The sequence below is a fragment of the Nicotiana tomentosiformis genome, chromosome 8 (genome assembly GCF_000390325.3).
Source record: "Nicotiana tomentosiformis chromosome 8, ASM39032v3, whole genome shotgun sequence".
Taxonomy (NCBI): domain Eukaryota; kingdom Viridiplantae; phylum Streptophyta; class Magnoliopsida; order Solanales; family Solanaceae; genus Nicotiana; species Nicotiana tomentosiformis.
In genome coordinates, this window is record NC_090819.1 from 83,874,402 (window position 1) to 83,891,977 (window position 17,576).

General features: G+C 39.4%; 1 protein-coding gene across 2 annotated transcripts; it reads right to left on the bottom strand.

Annotated features, from left to right (window-relative positions):
- Positions 1 to 266: 266 nt before the first annotated feature.
- Positions 267 to 5,556, bottom strand: LOC104121296 (group 2 truncated hemoglobin 3-2). 2 transcript variants are annotated; one of them, XM_070182469.1, is made up of 6 exons: positions 5,372 to 5,556; positions 4,487 to 4,556; positions 4,303 to 4,403; positions 4,064 to 4,194; positions 909 to 1,053; positions 267 to 818 (listed from the first exon to the last, which is right to left on the bottom strand). In XM_070182469.1, the coding sequence occupies exons 1-6, from the start codon at positions 5,506 to 5,508 to the stop codon at positions 722 to 724; spliced, it is 681 nt and encodes a 226-aa protein (XP_070038570.1). In that variant the 5' UTR covers positions 5,509 to 5,556; the 3' UTR covers positions 267 to 721. The 2 variants fall into 2 exon arrangements, with proteins under 2 accessions (XP_070038570.1, XP_070038571.1); XM_070182470.1 differs by lacking the exons at positions 4,303 to 4,403; positions 4,487 to 4,556 and having other exon boundaries at positions 5,372 to 5,551.
- Positions 5,557 to 17,576: the final 12,020 nt, after the last annotated feature.

The following is a 17,576-nucleotide window of genomic DNA, read 5'->3' on the forward strand; positions in this document are numbered from 1 at the left end:
TTCGTTATACTTAACCAGCCACGTGATTGGACGAAATATCTAAACCACCTATACGTTAGTTATATCCTTTTGTATATCTAAAGAGATTGACATGACATGGTATGGTATACCTAAAAAAAAGTTATATCCTTTTAGAATTTTAGGCATAATACACTGTTAATTATCTTTAAAGAATGTCTCTCCACCACTAGTTTAATTCGCTTTTGTCTAATCAAAAGGCAAAGGGAATGAACATCCCATGAGATGAGTGTCACAAAAGTTGCCTATATCTATAAAAGGCCAAAGGTTTGTTGAATTATATGCAAATCTCAAAGCTATTGAGGAGAAAACAATGGGGATAATTGGGAAAGGGAATTGGAACAAAACAAGAAGCAAAAGTGTTAGGCTTGGGAAAGATTACAATCAAAGAGAATCATGTGCTTCTTCTTCACCAAAGTGGCTAGCTTTTTGGAGGAGACTCAAAATGCACAAGAAAAAAAGCTTCAATAATAATAGTAGTAGCTCTTCTGGTTGTGTATATGATGCAGAAACATATATGCAGAATTTTGATGAAGGGTCAGAAAAGGTAGAGCCTGATAATCTTTGTAGGTCATTTTCAGCTAGATATGCTCATCCCTCTAGAATTGAGAACATATATTCTCAAATCTGATTGATTGAATGATTATAAGGAAAATATTCAGTGTACATTATTGTTAATTCTTTGATCAATTTTGGTATAAGTTCATGCTGCAGCTGGCTTATTGGAAGCATGCTTACATGCAACAGCCTGGTTTTGATTCTTCAACTCATCTCCAGCTACCAGAAAGAATGCCGTGTGCCTGAAAAGCAAATAAATGTTATTCTTACAAATGCGTTACTATCTGCAAATGTAGACTTAGTAAGGGAAGATCAATGAGATTAGCTTGTACCTGAAAAAGTTCATCATTTTAATTTTGGAATCTTCATCAATGTCTGTAGCACTGTCCAGTGCTAGTTGCATATGGTGTAACCATCTTTCTGCAGCCTTATGAGTGACTGGAAATGGACGGTGGCGACCAATCAATGCTGGATGCCCTGCAGAAAGTCCAAGTGTGAAAGGTCCTTACAGTTTCTCAAACTACATGAAGCATAACTCATATAAGTGAAAAATGAAATTCTACTTCCAGCTTACTTTTCTTCAATCATCCAAAGAAAGTATTAGAACCATACATGTTGTCTGTTGACATTACATTCCCATATCATCTCAAGGTAGGGAGAAAATCTGGAGTATTATTTAGTTGTTCAGCCTGAAATATCTATTATCACCTGAACTAGAATGAATACTGAGCAGTTGGAGGCTGTTTGTTCATACCCTTCCTAACTGTCCCAAGGAGAACGCTTAATTTCCACAAAGTCCAATAACCACATAGACTACAGGTTTAATCTGTCTCCTACATGTACACCCCCAAAAGAAGTAAAATATAAGAAGCTTTCCCATTTTTTATATTTATCAATTTTTAGGGTGTGTTTGGTATGAAGAAAAATGTTTTCCTTGAAAATGAGTGATTTTATCACTTATTTTCTCCATGTTTGGTTGATGGGTGGAAAACTTTTTCCGAAAAATATTTTCTAATATTTGATTAATGAGTAGAAAATATTATTTTGAAAAATATATAATTTAGGCAAACACTATGGGGTGGAGGTGGGGATGGTGGGTAGGGAAGTTCGGGGTAGGGTGGTTAGGGTGGTGGGTGGGGTTTGGTGGGGGTGGAGAATAGGGTGGGAAGGTGGACATAGTTTTGGAAAAAAATTTCCCTCCCCCAATTGAAAGAAAATGAGTTCATGAGAAAAATATTTTCCAACACATTTAAACCGACCAAACATGGAAAAATTGAAAAACATTTACCAAATACACCCTTAAAGAAGTTCACTTTTCTCGTGTTCACAATAATCAAAAATATGTTTTAAGCAGAAGAAGAAGAGTTTTCTCCAGAAAAGTGGAATAATCCATTCAAACCCAAATGACACAGACTGCTGACCAAAACTATCAACCAATGAATAAGCCTATCACAGTGGCAGAGGAGATTTATTAGGCATAAAAGATTAATCGTATTAATTTAGCAAATCTCTTCAAAGCCACCATCATGGAGATAAGAATGCAGTGTGGTAATGACTGATTGGGTAAATAGTTTATTTGCAGTATTTATGTGCGACTAGAGAACTTGTTTTATTTGAAAGAGTGATAGCAAATGTATTTTAAGATCTAAGACAACAAGAACAAGAAAACTAGTAGAGATGAGGATGGATCCAAACAAAGCTAGTTACTATCTTCCAGCTAAGAAAGACAATTGGATGTGGGTTGGAGGTGCCATTTGTTAGCAGCAAGAATGGTGATACTGTATAAAAGAGGGAGAAACTAGTTGTGTGTTATATGACTCAAGAACCTGTCCTCATTATTTCTACAGTAGTTGAAGGCAAAAGCGTAGGAGAACATTCTGTTGGAGCATTAAGAGCAAAGCACAATTAAGGATCGCATTTTAGTGATGAAAGGTGTAGATGAAGAAAACAATAAAAATAAGTGTGCAATGTTACAAAAATTAATTTTAAACACCACAAAAAATTATGTGGAGGAAGAAATTTTAAAAAAGAAACAATAGCAATCAAGTGAAAGAAATAAAGTGAAAACCACATCCACCGAGTTCAAAACCATATTAAATTGTTGATTCAGATGGAAAGATGCAAATTTAAAGTTGACTCATGTTTATACTAAGTTTTTCATTTTCTATCCTACTCACTGACCATTCATCTATAACATTCTTCTAGAAAAACAACTTATATATCGCCATGCAAACTATATTTACTGTTTACTCTCGTCTTATGTATACATCTTAGCACTTTGGTGTTTGTCGCAAAGTGCTGCCTAAGCGAGACGAAGTGCCAATCTGAGCTCCATTAGACCAATCCTTCTTAAATATTTTCCCTTATTTCCAACAAGAAGTTTTCACCTGCTTCTACCGATTCAAAGAAAAGCTTCCACGTGTTTCTTCCTCTACTCTAAAAATGAAACAAAAAAGAAATGGATATTCTATCTCCCAAGCCACAGCCTACCCTTGCCAATGCTGGATATGGCATCGGAAACAACTCGTTTTTGGAAGAGAATTGACTAGCATGGAGAACTTCCTTTAATGTTACCTTAATCAGTAAATCAAGAAGTGGAAACTTATCAACAGACTGAAATCTCCAGTAATGTCATCATTAAACAGGAACTTTTCACTATATACTCTTAAGTCTTATCTGCTCTAATGCTGAAGGAAAGAATCACTAATGTTTGTTTCCACCCTTATATTTTCTTCAACTTTCTTTTCCTATCATTATTTTCCTTTTCCCTAGTTATATTTTGCTTTTGAAAAATCACAAGCGATATTAACACGCCAAGATGATGTGAGAAAGCCATCAAAAATAGTTTCAAGGTCAAATCCTTCATAAAAGCGATCATCCGTTTATAAATCCTAAATCTTACACCAAAAACTTACAAACAAGACAAAGGCACTCTAAACTCTCCAAATGGGATTTCTCAAGCCACCTTGCTGGCAGTTTCTTTCTCCATTGCTCAACTAATTGATATGGCAACTAATTTCCGTTGGTGAAAGATTGCCGACATTCAGGAATACAAAGCACTAAAAGATCCTCCAATTGCATGTCAGGTCTAAGGAGAGAATACTGTATTGTATTCATAGTTGGCAAATTTAATAGACAATGGTGGATGACTCGGTTGGTTTCACTTACACAGCTTATACGTATTATTTTGACACCAACTTGGTGTATATAAATGAAATATTGAATTATCAAGAATATAACATTAAAGAAAGAAAGGTTAAACAAAAAGTTATCAAGAAGTTATCTAGTTAACTTTCATGTTTCCAATTTTCATAAGATTTTAAAGGTTCAATTTGAAAGTTATGACAGAAAGTAGATTAACCGTCTCAGGAACTGAGGTCGCCATAAAAGTGCATCACAAAAGAAGAAGGATGTAACTAGTAACAACCACTGGCAATTTGAAACTTGGTATGGGTAGAAAATAAGGACTTTAGGAAACATTGCTTACCTTTTCTCTGTGAGTACAAAGGAGGCCCTCCCATTCTTTGTACAAAGAACTCATATTGATTCCTAATGGCATCTTCTTTACTTGAATTCGAGAAAATTGAACGAAACCACTCTTCCTCATCATCATACACCCTAATTTTAATTCCAAAAACAAGAGTCAGATGTCTTCCCCAATGAAGGGTAAACCATCACACAAGATAAAAAGCAGAATTCTATCATTTAAGGCCATTAACAACCTACACATTCAACAAGTAAAAAAAAAGGGTAGCCGGTGTACAAAGCATCCCGTTCACGCACGGTCCAAGAACCGCCGCACTCCAAGGGGGTGTGATGTATGCAGCCTACCCTGATGCAAGCGTTAGTGGCACTGGTTGATTCCACAGTTTGAACCCGTGATATATAGGTCACACAGAGATAACTTTACCGTTGCTCCAAGGCTCCCTTCCATGTTGAAGAAGTAAATTGGAGATAATTCTTTCTGAAACCATGCAAATCTAGCAGGGAAGCATTTCAAACAAAAACTAATTGAAATACTAATGACAGCATTCCTCATCAATTATCATTATAAACCCTATTTCATTTTCTAGAACAAAAACTAGACTTCTTCCCTCGTGAGGGAAAACCATATTTGAGAAGAAAAAGTAGAAAACTCTTAATTAGAATAATCTAGAACTTCATCCCAAACAAGTAAACTAAATAAAAAAAACCAGCATTCCAGAATCCAGTTTATTATACATAGTAACTTGTATCACCAAATCGTTTCCTTGACATTGAAAGATGCTTATACAACAAAGATACAACAATTCTAGGATCCTCTAGAAACCTCTTGGCACTGTGCAAATGTAACAAGGACAAATACAGCTCAGCTCTTTTAAAAATGTAACTATAAGTCTATAACAACCATAAACACAGACATTTGTTATCAATCTTTACAACAACAAAAAGAATTAATATAATCAAAGATCCACAAATCGTTACTAATCCCACCCCACCCCACCCCACACCCCCCACCCCACACACACACCCCACCCCCCACCCCAAAAAAAAGAGAAGTTTGGGAACCATGCAAATCGAATAGGAAAAGATAAAGCCAATTTTTTTAACAATAAGAAAATACCCATGCTGACTTTCGTCACCAATCCAAGAAAGTGAGGCACACAGAACAGAAAGCTCAACTCAAAATACTAACTAATTCAATTCAATCAAAGTCTCAAACTTTAAGGAGTTTTCTTGAATACCCATTTAGAGAAATTGAAAACCCATCCAAAAAAAAAATTATTTGCTTTATTCGGATATTAGAAGGATGAACCTGTTATAGAAATTGGTAGATAAATTGATGAAAGTCTGAAGGCCAAGCTTTTCAAAGAGATTGGTTTCATCAATGGCGAATGCATCATTTGGGTCAACCCCACTCCGTTCCGAAGCCTTTTCCTGTAGAGATTGCATTGTTTTATTGGTTCACTCTCTGGTTGCTGCTGGAGTTGAAGGTGGGATGGTATTTATATAGGGGCGTGAGATGTTGGCGTGGACGACACGCCTTTTCGTGTGAAAGTGGTCTTTTCGGGTCGCATTACATGGTGACGTGGCAAATTAATGGAATCTGAATGGATGGTTTCGGTTCCTTTTTAAAAACTTTTTGGGGGTATAAACTATAAAATACATGTGGAACCTGATTCCAGTTTTGCCGGTTTCTTTTATTTTCCTTTTTGGGAACATTTCATTTTAGATACGCAAAGCATTTTTACTATATAATTGAACAAAGAAAATGATCAAGATAGATAGAAGTTGTAATTTAAGAAAAAAGTCTACTATACTCTTTTCATTTTGGCACAGCCACAAGGAGGAATGGTGCCTTAAACTGTGGGCGATTCCCATCGTTTTTGACTTTCTGGGTGTAGACACAATGAGGTAAGAGTGTCGAGTTTCGAAAATGGTTTCTTTTCTTTGGATATATATCTTTTTGTCCACTTTCTGTTTTCTCGTTAGTGACCATGAGCTCACCTGGTACAGATTATTGAAAATAGTTGATAGGAAATGATTTTATAAATAAGTAATTAGGTATTTGAATACAAATATTAAAAATGATAATAAGCAGATGTATTTACTTATTGATAAACCATTGATTTGTTTGGTAGGTATTTTTTTCAAATGACCAAGTGTATAGGGGAAAATATGATATGACAGAGGCTGACTAAAAGGAAGATACGTGGAATCCAAGATAGGATAGCTGAGGACCGAACGTAACCACTCTGCTTGTCACCGGAAATGATAGCGTTTATAAAGGTATATTAAATGTTCTGTGCCCAGTAGCATTTACTAAGGAATATTCTGCAGCATTAAGAGCGACGGTCCGTTACAGAGAATTTGGAACTTATGTTCAATGTTACATCTTCATCAATGACCCTCATAATTGACATTAAAGGAGGGCACGATCCTAGGACCTTTTTCCCTAGACATAGCTATAAATAGTGAGCTCAGTTACCATTGTAAAAGATACGAATTTTCTGGCTAAACTTACACTTTATTCTATGCAAAACTTTATACAATTTTACTTATTGCTTTTTAATCTCATCATCGTTGTATCCCAAAATCGTGTTCACAGAATCACCATCTTTGCTATTTCATCTACATTTTAAGGTTAAGTATTGTATATTTCTTCGATTATTATATTATTTCAGGATCAAATTAGTTCACTTGTCTAGAAATCATATATAAATTCAACTGTATCGTTTTACGGGTAATCAGTTTGGCACCCACCGTGGGGCCTAGACAGTCGTGCAATTAAATTGATCCTTGCCTTTTTACTAACGTGTTTTGATTATTTTGTCTTAGAAAAAATCACAAAAGAAATGGCAGATAACACTGTTAACGATGGACATAACCTTGAAATTCGAGGGGATCACCTCATTTCGAGGACTCAACCAGTGACACCCGCAATGAGGGGAATGACGTCACGCCGGTGCATGACAGATGGTACCCTCGATGGGTTCAGGAGACTACTCTCGATGATGCTGATGAGGAGCAAGTAGCGGATGCTGTGAGGATCATGCAAGAGCAACAGGAAATCATTTTAGGCCATCTCACGCGGCATGATCAAGTTATGACAGAATTGAAGCAGGCATTATCGGGGGCCTCGAATAATGCAAACAGACGAGATCCAATTCCTCTCGTTGTTCCCGCAGACCAAAGAACGCAGAGAGTCGACAACAACACTCTTAGGAGTGAAGTTGGCTCCGACGGGGCTACACTACTAGAAATTCGGCAAAAACCGACCAAGGTCGACCGACCAACTTTGGTCGGTCCAAAAACCGACCAAAAAACCGATCAAAGTTGGTCGGTTTTTCAAAATATTTTTTTTTAATTTTTTTTTACGAAACCGACCAACTTTGGTCGGTTTCACAAAAATGCGGAAAACTATTTTTGAGTCCCGCAAAATTTATATTTCAAGAAACCAACCAACTTTGGTCGGTTTTCCAATTAAAATAAATAAAAATTAATATTAAAAAAATTGACCAAAATTGGTCGGTTAATTCGGCGGGTCATTTAAAAAAACCGACCAACTTTGGTCGGTAATTTTACTTTTTAATAAAACCGACCAACTTTGGTCGGTTATTTTCGTGCGAAAATACAATTAAAGAGTATACAATCTTAAAATAAAATGTACCAATGGTCTAGTGGTAGAATAGTGTCCTGCCACAGTACAGACCCCGGTTCGATTCCCAGATGGTGAATCTTTTTATTAGATAATTAAAATACCGACCAACTTTGGTCTCTTTTTTTTTGCAATATTTTTTTTTTTGAATTTAATTGACCGACCAAAGTTGGTCGGTAATTTCCGACCAACTTTTGTCGGTATTCCTTTCCGGCCACAAAAATACCGTCCACATATAAACGCGTTTTGGTCGGTTTTTTGCCATTACCAACCAACATTGGTCAGTTTTTACCGAATTTCTAGTAGTGCTAAGGGGAGCAGATCATGTCTTAACAACGAGAATGATCCATTCAAAGATGAGCTTTTACGGTTCATGAGGGAAATAAATGCCTGCATGGATCAAATCCCGGGAGCACCACCAATATTGAAAGGCCCGAACTCAAAGAAGTATGTTCAATTACCGTACAAGCCAAGTATGACACCAGAATTAATCCCCAAACGTTTCAAAATTCCTGAAGTTCCAAAGTATTATGGAACTTCAGACCCACAGGAACATATTACCACCGACACAACGACGGTGAAAGGAAATGATCTTGCTCCTCACGAAATTGAATCTGTGTTGTTAAAGAAATTTGGCGAAACTCTCACGAGGGGAGCCTTAATATGGTATTCATTACTGCCCGAGCATTCCATAGATTCCTTTGAGATACTCGCGGATTCTTTTATTAAAGCTCATGCCAGGGACAGAAAGGTGCAAGCCCGGAAGTCCGACATATTCAGAATCGCACAAGGAGAATCTAAATTATTACGAGATTTTGTTACCCGATTTCAGAAAGAAAGAATGTTGCTCCCGAGCATCCCGAATGAATGGGCAGCTGAAGCATTTACCAAAGGATTGAATCCAAGAAGTTCAGATGCTTCCCTTAAGATGAAGGAGAACCTGCTTGAGTTTCAAGCAACAACCTGGGCAGATGTTCACCACCTGGGCAGATGTTCACAACCGTTGTTCTACATCATCGGCCAAACAACGGGAGAAGAACAAAGAAAAATCAAAGGACAATTACGATGCGGATATGCGTACTTCGAGGGGCCGGTTGTTTCGCTATGAGCGTACCGAAAGTCGTGGAAGAAACTTTCGAGCAGCAAACAAATTCAATATTGACAGAGGGACTGATCGTGGTCGAAACAATAGATCACTTCAAGATAAAGAAACGTCGGGGTCTCGAGATCTTTCTTACCCCAGGTTATCAGAGTATAACTTCAACGTCAGCATAGTGGAACTAGTTTCATCCACGAGGAACATTAAAGAAGCACGATTCCCAAGACCTATGAGGTCCGATTCCAGCTAGAGGGATCCCAATTTATGGTGTGAATACCACGGGATGAATGGTCATCGGATAGTGGACTGCTGACATCTTCGAGAGGAGGTGGAAACTCTATTGAAGAATGGTCATCTCCGAGAATTATTGAGTGATCGAGCTAAGAATAATTACGATCGCAATAGAGACAACACGGAATCTTCGAAAGCAGGAGAAGAAACCGTACGCCAGACGATCAATATGATATTTGGGGGGAACGACATTAACGGGGTCATCTTTTCGGTGGCAAAGAAGACTAAAGTATCGATAACTCGCAGCAAAAGACTCTGGAAGGATGATATCACTTTCACGGAGGAAGACGCAGGCGGATTGTTGTTACCACACAACGACGCACTGGCAATCTCTTTAAATGTGTTAAATTTTAAGATTAAGCATGTTCTAGTGGATCCAGGAAGTTCAGCTAATATCATACAATGGAGAGTATTGGAACAATCTAAACTCACCGGAAGCATTATTCCGGCAACAAAACTCCTTATTGGATGCAACCTTGCGAGCGTGACGACCCGGGGAGAGATCTTGTTGCTCACGAACGCTGAAGAAGTAATGAAAACATATCTCTTTTAAGTAGTGGATGGTGATATAAGATACAACATCATCTTAGGAAGGCCATGGTTACACAAAATAAAATTGTACCTTCGACATATCACCAATTACTGAAGTTTCCAACGCCCGAAGGAATCAAGCAGATAAAAGGTGACCAACTAGCAGTAAGGGAGATGAATGCAATCTCAGTTTCTAGTAGCAAAGGGAAGGAGTGCACGGCATAGCAATTACAGGAACAGACGCCTACTCCCGAGTTAGAAGAGTTTATTTTAGGGGCAGAATCGTCAGAACAATATCAGGTGTCGAGCTATTTCTAAGTTCCGGAAAAGACGGACGCAACTAAATCCACGGCAGAGGAACTAGAGCAAGTGGCATTGTTCGAAGAATTCTTAGAAAGAAAATTTTACTTGGGGACAGGACTACAGCCCGAGCTCAGGTCTGGTTTGATTGAATTTCTTAAAATTAATGCTGATTGGTTTGCATGGTCGCATGAGGATATGACAGGTATCCTGACGGAAATAGTTATGCATAAGCTGAGTTTGGATCCCAACGTACCACCGGTACGACAGAAGAAGTGCCCTATTGTCGAGGCCAGGAATAAATTCGTCATAGAGGAGGTAACCCGCTTGCTTAAAATAGGTTCGGTCAGAGAGGTAAGATATCTAGACTAGCTAGCCAATGTAGTAGTAATTCCTAAGAAGAGCAATAAATTTCATATGTTTGTAGACTATAAAGGTCTTAATAAGGCATACCCCAAAGATACGTTTTCTCTGCCAAATATCGACCAAATGATTGATGCCACGGCCGGGCACGAGTTGATGAGTTTCCTCGATGCTTATTCCAGGTACAACCAAATTAAGATGAACCCGGAAGATCAAGAAAAAACTTTGTTTAAAATAAATTTGGATACATATTGCTACAATGTAATGCCCTTCGGGTTGAAAAATGTCGAGCCATTTATCAACGACTCGTAAATAAGATGTTTGAAAAACAAATAGGAAAACTATGGAGGTTTATATAAAGTATATGCTCGTTAATTCTTTGAATGCAGGTGACCATCTTAAACATATGTAAGAAACATTCGATATCCTAAGGAAGCATAACATGAAACTTAATCCCGAGAAATACGCGTTCAGGGTCTGTTCTGGTAAGTTTCTGGGATTTCTGGTCTCGGAGAGGGGAATTGAGGTAAACCCCGATAAAATCAAAGCCATAGAGGATATCCCGGATCAATTGTCGAATGTAAAAGAAGTTCAAAGACTCACATGAAGATTAGCAGCCTTAAGCAGGTTCATTTCTCGATCGTCGAAAAAATGTCATCACTTCTTCACATTACTCAAAAGAGAAGAAGAATTTTGAATGGATACTGGAGTGCCAGCAGGCTCTCAGGGACCTGAAGAAGTACTTATCAATCCCTCCATTGCTTTCGAAACCAAAAGAAGGTGAAATATTAATAGTCTACCTCGCAGTTTCAGAAGTTGCGGTAAGTGCAGTTTTGGTCCGGGAGGACGAAGGTACGCAATTTCCCATTTATTACGTTAGTAAAATTATAATGGGAGTAGAAACTCGCTACCCACATTTGAAAAAACTAGCCTTAGCATTCGTAGTTGCCACTCGGAAGTTGAGGCCCTATTTTTAATGCCACCCAATAGTGTGGTGAATATTTTTCCTTTGCGGAACATCCTTCATAAAACCGAGCTCTCGGGATGATTGGCCAAAAGGGACGTCGAAATAAGTTAATTCGACATAGAATATAAACCGAGGACTGCAATTAAGTCACAAGTGCTTGAATGCGAAGAATGCGAATTTGAATACTGGAAGTCTTGTACATTTGGAGGTCCCACCTTACTTCCCCTTAGGAATCCATGCTATCGAGCGAAAGAATACCTAACAGTACTCTAGTGGTTTTTGCTCATGAACGGTTGAGTAACCCCTGTTCTATAGCAAACTTAACTTCCTAGTGGGAATTTGCTATCGAACCAAAGATTATCTAATTGTCGCCGAGTGGAATCTTGTCTGTTCGCCTTGATATGAAAGGTCTTATTGCTGTTGTCTTTATAGTATGCTTTTGTTTCCACCTCATTAAAAACCTTTCTAGAAAAACCCAATTAGGACAAAAACTGAACGAAGGGAAAAAGAGTGTAGTACATACTTTCCGTTTGAGCGTTGTTAATCAGCAATAATATCTTTTGAGGTGTGCCACGTTCCAGTTGCTTGGCAACTTGTCTCCATTCTGATTCTCCAATTCGTATGAACCTTTCCCGGTGACAACCGAAATCTGGTAGGGCCCTTCCCATATTAGACCTAGCTTACCCGCGTTGAACTCCCGTGTATTTTGGGTTACTTTCCTTAGAATCAAGTCTCCTGCTTTGGAAAAATGAAAGTTGGCTCTTTGATTGTAATATTGCTCCATCCTCTACTTTTGAGCTGCCATTCTTACATGCACCAAGTCACTGCGTCCTTCGAGCAGTTCCAGGTTGATTAACATTGCTTCGTTGTGTGATTCTTCATTTGTCTGAGAATATCTCAAAGTGGGTTCGCCCACTTCAATCGATATTAGGGCTTCGGCACTATATACGAGGGAAAAAAGAGTTTCTCTTGTACTTGATTTGCCCGTTGTTTGGTAGGCCCATAGAACTCCGGGCAACACTTCGAGCCATTTGCCTTTTGCCGCTTCCAATCTTTTTTTTGAGGTTTTGAATGATCACTTTGTTTGTTGACTCCGCTTGACTATTTGAGCTCGGATGATAAGGCGAATATGTGATTCTCTTTATTTTCAAATCTTCGAGGAACTTTGTAACTTTTGCACCGATAAACTATGGCCCATTGTCGCATGCTATCTCTTTTGGTATTCTGAACCTGCAAATTATATTTTTCCACAGGAAGTCGACCACTTCATGTTCTCCAATCTTCTGATAGGAACTTGCTTCCACCCATTTAGAAAAATAATCAATCAAAATTAAAAGATACATTACCTTTCCGGGAGCCGGTGGCAGTAGTCCGACGATGTCCATCCCCCATTTCATGAACGGGCATGGGGATCAAACAGAATGTAAGGGTTCTGCCTGTTGATGTACTAGTGATGCGTAGTGTTGGCACTTATCACATTTTCTTACAAAATCTTTGGCATCTTACTCTATGCGAGGCCAGTAATATCCCGCCTGTACCAACTTCAGCACCAAAGAATCTACGCCTGAGTGATTGTCGCATATCACTTAGTGGATTTCTTTTATAACATAATTGACTTTTGATGCTCCTAAGCACCGGGCCCGTGGGCCTTGGAAAGACTTTCTATACAATTGGCCTTTATTGAAGCTATAACGTGCATTTTGGTGCGTAACGCCCGTGATGCTTTGGGATCGTCGGGAAACTTTTCGTGCTCGAGGTAGTTGATTATTTTATTTCTCCAGTCCCGGACCAGACTAGCCGAATTTACCTCATAATAACAATCTGTATCAAGGACTGAGCTCATCAATTGTACCACCATTCCGGACTCCAATCCCTTTATTTCCGTCGATGAACCTAATTTTGCTAATGCATCCACTTCTACATTATCCTCTCTCGGGATATGGGTGATGCACCACTCCTGAAATCATGCCAGAAGGGACCCGACCTTTACCACGTATTGTTGCATATGTCCTTCTTTGGTATAAAAGATCTCGTAAACCTGATTTACCACCAGTTGTGAGTAACATTTGATTTCGATAACCTCATAATCAAGTCTCCAGGCCAATTCGAGCCTTGCAATCAAAGCTTCATACACTGCTTCATTATTAGTTAAATGGATTGTTCTGATGGATTGCCTTAAGGTTTCCCCCGAAGGCGTGATTAAAACTATTCCGAGCCCAGGCCCTTTTACGTTCGAGGCTCCATCCGTAAATAAGGTCCAAAACCCTGATGTCGATTCCGACACCATTACTGCCTCCTTGGTTTCCAGAGGTAGCAATCCCTGACTAAAATCGGACACAAAGTTAGCCAAGACTTGTGACTTAATTGCAGTCCTCGGTTTATATTCTATATCGAATTCACTTATTTCGACGGCCCATTTGGCCAATCATCCCTAGAGCTTGGGTTTATGAAGGATGTTTTGCAAAGGGAAAGTAGTCACTATAACTATTGGGGGACATTAAAAATATGGCCTCAGCTTCTAAGCAGCGATTACGAGAGCTAAGGTCAGTTTTTCCAAATGTGGGTAGCGAATATCTTCTCCCATTAAAGATTTGCTAACGTAATAAATGGGAAATTACGTATCTGCGTCCTCCTAGACCAAAACTGCACTTACTACATCTTCTGAAACCGCGAGGTAGACTAGCAATGTTTCGCCTTCTTTTGGTTTCGAAAGAAATTGAGGGCTTGATAAGTACTTATGCAGGTCCCTGAGAGCCTGCTGGCACTCCGGTGTCCATTCAAAATTATTCTTCTTTTTGAATAATGTGAAGAAGCTATGACATTTTTTCGACGACCGGGAAATGAACCTGCTCAAGGCTGCTAACCTTCATGTGAGTCTTTGGACTTTTTTTACGTTCGACAATTAATCTGTGATATCCTCTATAGCATTGATTTTGTCGGGGTTTACCTCAATTCCCCTCTGCGAGACCAGAAATCCCAGAAACTTACTAGAACTGACCCCGAACGCGCATTTCTCAGGATTAAGTTTCATGTTATGCTTCCTCAAGATGTCGAATGTTTCTTGCAGATATTTAAGATCATAACCTACATTCAAATACCTAACGAGTATATCGTCTATATAAACCTCCATAATATTTCCTATTTATTTTTCAAACATCTTATTTACGAGTCGTTGATAAGTGACTCCGGCGTTTTCAACCCGAAGGGCATTACATTGTAGCAATATGTGCCGAAATTTGTTATAAGCGAAATGTTTTCTTGATCTTCCGGGTACATCTTGATTTGGTTGTACCTAGAATAAGCATCGAGGAAACTCGTCAACTCGTGCCCGACCGTGACATCAATCATTTGATCAATATTTGGCAGAGGAAATGAATCTTTTGGGCATGCCTTATTAAGATCTTTATAGTCTACACACATACGAAATTTATTGTTCTTCTTAGGAACTACTACTACTATATTGGCTAGCCAGTCTGGATATCTTACTTCTCTGACCGAACCAATTTTAAGCAAGGGGGTTACCTCCTCTCTGACGAATTTATGCTTGGCCTCGACAATATGGCACTTGTTTTATCGTACTGGTGTTACGTTGGGATCCAAACTCAACTTGTGCATGGCTATTTATGTCGGGATACCTGTCATATCCTCGTGCGACCATGCAAAACAATCAGCATTAATTTAAAGGAATTCAATAAAACCAGACCTAAGCTCGGGGTGCAGTCTTGTACCCAAGTGAAATTTTCTTTCTAAGAATTCTTCGAACAATGCCACTTGCTCTAGTTCCTCTGCCGTGGATTTTGTTGCGTCCGTCTCTTCCAGAACTTGGAAATATCTCGGCACTTGATATTATTCTGATGACTCTTCCCCTGGAATAACCTCTTCTAACTCGGGAGCAGGCGCCGGTTCCTGTAATTGCTATGTCGTGCACTCCTTCCCTTTGCTACTGGAAACTGAGATTGCATTCATCTACCTTGCTGCCGGTTGGTCACCTTTTATTTGCTTGATTACTTCGGAAGTTGGAAACTTCAGTAATTAATGATATGTCAAAGGTACAACTTTCATTTCGTGTAACCATGGCCTTTCTAAGATGACGTTGTATCCCATATCACCATCCACTACTTCGAAGGGAGTTGTCTTCATTACTCTTTCAGCGTTCGTGAGCAGTAAGATCTCTCCATGGGTCATCACGCTCGTAAGGTTGATTCCAGCGAGGAGTTTTGTTGTCAGAATAATGCTTCCGGTGAGTTTAACTTGTTCCAATAATCTCCATTGTATGATATTAGCCGAGCTTGCTGGATCCACTAGAACACGCTTAATTTTAAAATCTAACACATTTAAAGAGATTACTAGTACGTCATTGTAGAGTAACAACAATCTAGCATCTTCCTTCATGAAAGTGATATCGTCCTCCCGGAGTCTTTTGCTGTGATTTATCGATACTTTAGTCTTCTTTGCCGCTGAAAAGATGACCCCATTAATCGCCTCCCCCCCAAAGATCATGTTGATCATCTGGTGTGGGGTTTTTTCTCCTACTTGCAAATATTCTGTGTTGTCTCTGTTGCGATCGTAATTGTTCTTAGCTCGATCACTCAAGAATTTTCGAAGATGACCATTCTTCAATAGTGTTGCCACGTCTTCCCGAAGATGTCGGTAGTCCCCTGTCTTGTGACCGTTCGTCCCGTGGTATTCTCACCATAAATTAGGATCCCTCTGGCTGGAATCGGACCTCATAGGTCTCGGGAATCATGCATCTTTAATGTTCCTCATGGCTGACACCAGTTCCACTATTCTGACGTTTGAAGTTATACTCTGATAACCTGTGGGAAGAAAGATCTCGAGACCCCGACGTTTCTTTATCTTCAAGTGATCTATTGTTTCAACCACGATTAGTCCCTCTATCAACGGTGAACTTGTTTGCTGCTCAAAAAAGTTTGCCACGGCCTTCGGTACGCTCGTAGGGCAAAAATTGACCCCTCGAAGTACGCCTATCCGAGTCGTAGTTTTCCTTTGATTTTTCTTTGTTCTTCTCCCGTTGTTTGGACGATGATGTAGAACTGACCTCGTCATCTTCGATCCTTATCTTTGCCTCGTACCGGTTGTGAACATCTGCCTAGGTTGTTGCTTTAAACTCAAGCAGTCTCTCCTTCAGCTTACGAGAAACTTGGATTCAATCCTTTGGTGAATGCTTTAGAGTCCCATTCATCCGAGACGGCCGAGAGCAACATTCTTTCTTTCTGGAATCGGGTAACAAACTCTCGTAATAATTCAGATTCTCCTTGTGCGATTATGAATATGTCGGGCTTCCGAGCTTGCATCTTTCTGGCCCCGGCATGAGCTTTAATGAAAGAATCTGCGAGCATCTCAAAGGAAACTATGGAATGCTCGGGCAGTAATGAATACCACGTTAAGGCTTCCCTCGTGAGAGTTTCGCCAAATTTCTTTAACAACACAAATTCAATTTCGTGAGGATCTAGATCATTTCCTTTCACCGTCGTTGTGTAAGTGGCAATATGTTCCTATGGGTCTAAAGTTACATCACACTTTGGAACTTCAGGCATTTTGAAACACTTTGAGATTAATTCTGGTGCCGCACTTGGCTTGTACAGTAATTGAATATACTTCTTCGAGTTCGAACCTTTCAATACTGGTGGTGCCCCCGGGATTTGATCCATGAGGGCGTTTACTTCCCTCATGAACCGTAAAATCTCATCTTTGAATGGATCATTCTCGTTGTTAAGACCTTATCTTTTCCCCCCCAGCCCCATCGGAGCCAACTTCACCCCTGGAAGTGTTGTTGTCGACTCTTTGCGTTGTTTGGTCTGCGGGAACAACTGGAGGAATTGAATCTCATATGTCTGCAATATTCGAGGCCCCTAATAGTGCCTGCTTCAATTATGTCATAATTTGATCCTACCGCGTGAGATGGCCTAGAATGATTGCTTGTTGCTCTTGTTGGATCCTCACAGCATCCGCTACATGCTCCTCATCAGCCATCATCGGGAGTAGTCTCCCGAACACATCGAGGGTATCGTCTGTCATGCACCAGCGTGTCGTCATTCCCTTCATTAAGGGTATCACTGATTGAGTCCTCGAAATGAGGTTGATCCCCTCGAATTTCAAGGTTATGTCCATCGTTAACAGTGTTATCTGCCATTTTTTTGTGATTTTTTCTAAGACAAAATAATCAAAACACGTTAGTAAAAAAGGCAAGGATCAATTTAATTGCACGACTATCTAGGCCCCACGGTGGGCGTCAAACTAGTTACCCGTAAAACGGTACAGTTGAATTTATACGTGATTTCTAGACAAGT